A 7,586-nucleotide genomic window follows, 5' to 3' on the forward strand; every position below is an offset into this window, starting at 1 on the left:
CTAATTTCAACAAAATATGATATAAATAAGATCACGTCAATATTAAAATAAAAAAATATTTATCTAATAAATTTAAAAAATAAATAATATATTAACAAAAAAATTAAATTAATTTCTTAAAAACAATAGAAAAAACAGGCACGTTAATGAATATTTGTTATTCTTTAAAAACGTACAAATAATTTTATTATTCATTAATTTGTTATTTTTAATATTGAAGGTAGTTAATCTTTAAATTTAATTAACTTTTCTCTGCAAGTTCCTCTGTTCTGTTCTGAAACAGCCATGAAGGGAGCACTGTTCAGAAACTTGTCTCTGTTCACGCGCCGTCTTCGTCTTTCTCCTTTCAATGCGACTCCTCCTTCATCATCCTTCTCTCTTTCCTTAGCCGCTTCAACCGCACTATGCACCAGGTTCTTCTCTTCTAGTTCCAGAAACACCGTTTCGGATCAACCTAATTTCTCCCACACCCACAACAAGAACGATCCCATCGATGTCGAGGACATTAGCAACGAAGGTAATACTGCTAAACTCATCTGGGATTCCCCCATTTTAAGATTAAATTTCGTTCTTTTTTATGCGTGTGCTTCAGGTGTTTGATATAATGCCTCACTGAAAGTAAGTATCTAATATATATATTTACAGTAAATATTATTTGGAAAAGAGAAGTTCATTGTATCTTATACGAAGTTGTGAACAGGTTTGATTTGTATGAGTATGACTAGATATATGGGAGCTAAATTATATGCAGGGATGAATTTCTTTTTGATCTTTTGAGTATTGTTGTATATAAGCTGAAAGTTTTAGTCTTTTTGTTTTGTTTTATTGTGGGGTTGAAGAGCTGAAGAGGCGTGTGGCGAGGCTTCGAGAGGGTGACGACGAGGCTATACCTTCTTTGTTTGAGGCTATACTGCAGAGGTCTTTAGCCGGCAAGCCTATAGAGGACGACCCAGAGTTGATGAGGGACATTTTGGGGAAGGGGACAGATTCAGAAGTTGAAGATGAAGATGATGATTATTCTGATTGGGAGGAAAGTAGTGACATTGATGATGATGGTAAATGAATGAATGAGCTTGCTATTGCCAATAGCAGTGGCCACTGGCACTCAACATTTTCAAGTCAACCGTGGATTGATGTTGTATAAGAGTTACAAATAAGGGTTTCAGTGCTACATTGATGGAAAAGTTTGGAACCTTTTGATTTGTCTCAACAATGAAAATATACAAGTTTGTGTCATTTTATTCATTTTGCAAATCAGCCACAAAAAATCATCTTTTTTTGTTTTATGATTATGATTTGTCCTTTATTGTGTAATCTTCCCATAACTATATCCTGATTCTACTAATACGATACTTAATATTTAACCAATTACTCATTTAGCAACAACCTATAAGATGTCTTTAGGGAAAAGGGGTAACGGATCCACGATATAATATATAATATCCATGTAAAAAAAGAAGAAAAGCATGCTTGAATTGTGGTTCTGCTATGGTATGGTGTGGTGTGGTGTGAAATTAAAGATGCAGAATTGAAGATGCCTTGCTTCTGTTTGAGGTCATCCTCCTTCTGCAGCCTTGCGTTGATCTTCCTTGAATTGAATAACTTAATTTTCAATAGTTTCAGAATATTGTTTATAAATAGTAAAAGTGAAGAATCTGCACCATAGAGTAAACAAGTGAATTCTGCAAAATCTTTGGACCCCAAAGATCTGGTCCCAGAAACTCTGCACAGGACGTAAAGCATTCGATTCTCTGTTTCACACACTCAATTTTTATATTGTGTGCACTGTGCACAACATCTATTGGTGTCAAGAATTGAATGGATAGAATAGGAAGCAAAAGAATTTTTTATTCACTTTTGCCTCTAATCTCTCCACTTGCTTAGACTTTACAGTATGCTAAATTGGGATGTGAAAAGCATCCTTGGAAACAAAGATTCGTATCTGACGAAAAAGGGAGATGGTGAAGGTCTGAAGGACCCAACAACTGAAAAATCAAATCATAAACCATATGCACACAAGATTTACATGCAGGTGCTTCATCGAAGTGCATCATTTTCAATTACATTTGATGGTGAATTCATGCCTTTAAGCAAAGATGGGTAGCAAACTTGCCCTTCAAGAAAAGAGAAAAAGGTTTACATTTCTCAACAGGAGGAGGCAGAGCTATGACTCTGTTGATCATCATGCAAGCCATGTCAACCCCAAGAAACGAGAAGAACAAGGCATCAAACCCAAAGAAAAATTGATTGAATTCCTGTGTAGCTGTTGCTTTCTTTGTGTGTGTTGTCCAGTGGCAGCTGTGTGTTGCTGCTGCATCAAGATACCATGCAGATTCTGTCACAAAGCACTACAGCATGTTTGGCGATGGGCTTCTTCTTGTGGAACAAAGAGAAGGGTTTTCGCCGAGTATTCTTCCTTTTCCGACATTGATTCTGATGTCGCGTCTGGTAAGGTTAAGGGTAGTGTTCATGGAGCATAGTTTACTAGAAATTAAAGCCAGTAACGGTAACTATTTCTTGTGGTTAGATTACAAGTATTTTACTTAGAGAGCGTTTGATATGCATTATGCAAAACAGTATGAAAGAACTAAGGTAACTATATTACGATAAAAGAATAAACAGATTTCACTTTGCTTACTGTACCTTCATTTTTTTAGTGAAGGAATAATCTAATGGTTTTTCCAATTATTGAATATAAGATACATTCCAAATAGAATAAACGTTGTTTAAAATCTTCTGGGTATTGAACTTAGTTTTGTTTAAAAGATACATTCCAAATAGAATAAACGTTGTTTAAAATCTTCTGGGTATTGAACTTAGTTTTGTTTAAATTAAGAACAAGAAAAATGTCAAGAATGGGATTCGAACCCATGCCCTTTCGGACCAGTACCTGAAACTGGCGCCTTAGACCAACTCGGCCATCTTGACTTTTAATACTTCGGATGAAATATTTTTTTAAATAACCGCACATAGATTTTTTAACTCTATTTTCCATTGTGCGTGTTTTTTTATAAACTGAGAACCTTTTTTTTCCCCATTTTGGAGGGAGGTAGGCTGGAGAATTATTAGTATATATTATGCAAAACATTTCATCAATATGAAAAGAAAGCCAATTTAGTTTCTAAAAGCGTGTTGTTTCAAGATAAGTTACAAAACTGTGATGTTATAATTTTAATTAATTTGTTTTATATTTTTAAATAACATCGTGTTAAAAAAACCTATTGAATAATGAATACTCCATTATTATGCACATATATTCCTTAAGCAAGCTTGCACTTAATTGATTAGGAAATAAAAGATCAATGTCTTAGAGAAACAAGCAACACGATGCCAACTTGCATTGCCAAGGATAGATTGTCAACTAAAAAAAAGGGTATAACTTTGAACTTACGATTGCATCAAAATGTTTCTAACTCAACTAGACATTGCAAAAACTCTTCTCCTTAATTAACATTATTAGTGGCATTTATTCCTAAGACTCATTTACCTTATAGCAATAAGCTGCTCATAATGTAAGAAACTAATTAACATTGTACAATAATACTAAAAATCCACTTCAATGTGAGGATTCTGTGTCATCCGTATAGATTTGTGGAAGAATATTGAAGTAAGTTCTCTTCTCTTCTTCTCATGCACCGCAGCCTGCGCCGCATTCGGCGCCGCAACCGGCTCCATAAGGTTCCGGATCTGATGCTGCAGCTGTTCTATCTTTTGAGACACCGTCAGCACAAGAAAAGATCATAGCTGAAATGATGCACAAGGCAAACAAAATCACCCACAATATTGAATATGCATTACCAAAGAAACCAATTTGAGTAGTTGCATATTCCAAGTTGTTCACTTCTCTCCATGGATTCCTCACCATCTCTACCACCTCTTAATAACTATGACTCTACGACTCTTGGTGTGCTCTAGAGGGCAGGCCTTTATGATCTTTTCCGATTGATAGCATAGCTGATTTTCATATCTTCTTATATAAGCAACAAAGTCAATGTTTTAAATAAGAGAGACAAAGTAAACCCTAATCTTTCTTGTTTTATTTTTTTTTAATAAATACACCGCTAAAGTCGGAAACTAATTTTTAAATGGCTTTTTAGTCGGTGTAATTTATTAAAATGGTTGTCTGGAGTAATATAAAAAAGATGAAAAAAAAATCTGTTTTTCGCAACTTTGTAAAAAATAAAAAAACAACCACATATAACAATATATATATATATATATATATATATATATATATATATATATATATATATATATATCGAAAGAGCAATGCTAGGGGCCAGTAATTTTTGTGATTAGTAGCTATCAAATAGCCATTAATGATGATTTAATGGTATGAGATTTCATCTAATGGCTCACCTTTCTTTACTGGTTACATGCTGGCCAAAATTTAATAAAATTGCTGGCCCCTTAGATTTTTTTATATTGAAAAAAGGAACATTTGAACTCGTAACTTCTTAGATGAATATAAAGAAACTATATCATTTGAGTTATTACTCGTTAGTATATATATATGTTATTTGTCTTTTTAACTTTTAATTTTTAGTCAATCTTTTTAAGAATTTATTATTATTTAATTAATTTAAATACTTATTTCACGTACTAATTATTCAAAAAATAAAAAAAATATTTTTTATTTTTTTTCTTCGCAACTTGCAAAATGTAGAAAAAGACAAAAAAAAAAAATTGATTTTCGCAACATGTAAAAATTAAAGAGAGACAACACACGAAATTACAACATGCAAAAAAGTGTGACGTATATCCATGTAATACACCTTGCATACTCATTTGGCGAAATTCATCGATTTTAAATCCATATTCAAACTTTTTAAACTGTAGCCAATAAAATTTAAAAGTGATATATTCATAATTTTTTATTCTGATAAATTTTATCCCTTTTTTTGTCTTATCTTGTATATGTATATCTAAGTAATAAATTAATCAATGTTATATTTTAATTATATAGATAAATATTAAAAATGTTATTTGTATATAAAATTATTCACTAAAATTAACCACCAATATATTTGTGTATAATTATATATATTGTTTAATTTATTAAAAATATATATTTATATATTTTAATATATATAATAACTGATTTTAATGGCTAATTTTAGTATATACCTAATATAATTAGATAAATATATTATTTTCAAATCTTGAAAGATATTTTATTTCTCCATATTTATTTATTTTATAAGAATGCGATTGAGGTTTATATATTTGTGCATGCTTTTGAAGATGTTTTCAATTATTTTTACAACCCTACAAAAAAGCACACATGATATTGATAGAACTATTGCTCCTTTAGATTGTGGTGTGTCACTGCTCTTTGTCATGAAAATTAAATTTGTGGAAGATAACATGACCTGCACTCAGTCATATTCTGGTGACAGCCAAATCTCATGTTCCCAATGTGACTCCTCTTGTCACTTCCAATTATCAAATTGGCATTAATGTTTTCTGTTGCATACTACTAATTATTCTTTGGTGTTGGACATGGGGGAGGCTGTAACTAAGTCTGTTTTCAGCATATAGCAACTGAGAAGAAAAAGAAGTTGTAATTATTTGGGGTTAGTTAGTGGCTGCTACTAGCATCAGCCTTTTAGACTATGAAAAACTATATAATAAAGAACATTATTTGGGGATCCACTTATAGTTTAGTGGAGCATGGATAACAACAATGAGGTGTTTGATATTGGTTGTTCTAAGCAAAATGCAAATATGAATCCTATGCTTCATTGATTTTTTTTTTATTGTTGATTTTGCTCCACATGTTATGTTTCCAATTCAGCATCAACAAGCACTACCACTTAAATTATTGATTTTTGGGTCAAAATACAATTTCGCTTAGAGAAAGGTTGGGTGCAATTTTCTTGACCCTTTCTTTCAAAGGTAATTAAGGGTCAACTTAGGTGTGGGACATTTTAATTTTGAGTTATGCTATGTGTATACTAAAATCAGTCACTAAAGTCAGTCATTAGTATAAAATACATATTGAAATATAAATACACATTGAAAATAAATTAAACTATACATGTATTTATACACAAATACATTAATGGCAGAGCTGATTTTGGTGTACAAATAATATTTTTGTTTAATTTTTCTATTACAATTTAATTCAAGCAAACTCTTAACCATTTTCGAATTCTTAAGAATCTACTCTCAAGGAAATTCATTGATTTTTTTTTTCTCTTTTTTTTAAATAAATTTTTCTGTTTACTTAAAGAAAGTTTCATCATAACCTTAAATTTTTGTTCAAAGAAAATTTCAACTTCTGGCATCTATGATTGGAAGTTGCATCTAGTGAGCATTTCAACATAGCTTGGCGTGAAGATTAGGTTCATTGATGAGGAAAAAGGGAAAAGAAGTAAGGCTAGATTATTTATATTATAACAGTCAATTCATTGAATGTTGACTACTATATATGTAATTTGTGTAACGTTGATTCCCAATATTTTTTCTTATCGATAACATTCCTTTAAAGAAGAATACAAATCCAAAGCGAAAAGTTTATCTATCACTCAACTAACTAGTTGCGTTGCTATTGACATGAATGTATGCAGTTTATTTCACTTTCTTAAAGTGAATTTTCTCTTTTTCCCTACTTAAACTAAACTATAGGTTTAACGTTACATAATAATTATGCTATTATGCTATATCATCTAGAAGCATTAGTTAGTTCTCAGTAACCAAAGGAAACAACAAACACTGAAACTTGAGGACTATTGAACTTTTTAACTTCTGATCCCAAGTAAGTCAGAATGGTAGTGGGATCCTTGTAATCCAAAGACAGCCACATGCTATTTTAGTGTGCTACATATACATGTGCCCAGCACAAGTGTCAACATAGGTGTATTTTATTTGTGTTAAATTCTTCTAATCTAAATTCTTTCACTTGTACTGAATTATTTTTAAATGCTGTTGAAACACCTTCTACCAGTTATAAGCTAGTGCAAGTCAATTCAGTAAATAAATGTCTCTGAATATTTTTTTAATTATTTTCATATACGTACTGTACTATCGCTAAATAAAAGAATTAGTCAACCAAATTTTTTTTTTGCAACAATTAGTATATATATTTTTTAATTTCTCTTTTTCTACTTTTAATAATCTTTGTTCGTTCATTATTTATTTATTTTGACGAATTGTTAGTTAAAAAGAAATTAATTCCCTAGCCAAATCGACCAAATAAATGCATACAGAAAGCTTAAGGAATTTATTTTATTTTTTTTCATAAGATTATTAGTGTCTTCCTATTTAATTTTTATTTTTCTTTCCGTTATTGCTACACGAGAAAACATATTTAAATTCTTGAAGAAAAGATACAAGACTTATCCACAAAAGAAGTGAGGGGGAGCAATTCAAACAAGAGAGAATAAATGATTTAATTAAAGAAAAACTAACAAATAAATGAGGTGTGCTAGGGTAAGCAGGTTGTGTGATTTGTAGTTATCAATTAATTATTATTAGTATTTTTAATGGTGTGAGAATATTTACTTTTCTTTTGCTAATTAAGTGCCGGCTAAATTTAAATAAAAGTGCTGCCCATAAACTTTTTCCAAATAAATTACAGGGCT

General features: G+C 31.0%; 1 protein-coding gene and 1 non-coding gene across 2 annotated transcripts; one reads left to right on the top strand and one right to left on the bottom strand.

The window, feature by feature from the left end:
* Positions 1-219: 219 nt before the first annotated feature.
* On the top strand, positions 220-1,368 carry LOC130951331 (uncharacterized). Its single transcript, XM_057879984.1, has 2 exons — positions 220-517; positions 840-1,368. Exons 1-2 carry the CDS (start codon positions 286-288, stop codon positions 1,061-1,063), a joined length of 456 nt encoding a protein of 151 aa, XP_057735967.1. The 5' UTR covers positions 220-285; the 3' UTR covers positions 1,064-1,368.
* A 1,479-nt stretch (positions 1,369-2,847) lies between these two features.
* On the bottom strand, positions 2,848-2,928 carry TRNAL-CAG (transfer RNA leucine (anticodon CAG)). The gene has a single exon. It is a non-coding gene; the product is annotated as a tRNA-Leu (tRNA).
* Between the last annotated feature and the right edge of the window lie 4,658 nt (positions 2,929-7,586).

Source organism: Arachis stenosperma, chromosome 9 (genome assembly GCF_014773155.1).
Source record: "Arachis stenosperma cultivar V10309 chromosome 9, arast.V10309.gnm1.PFL2, whole genome shotgun sequence".
Classification (NCBI taxonomy): Eukaryota; Viridiplantae; Streptophyta; class Magnoliopsida; order Fabales; family Fabaceae; genus Arachis; species Arachis stenosperma.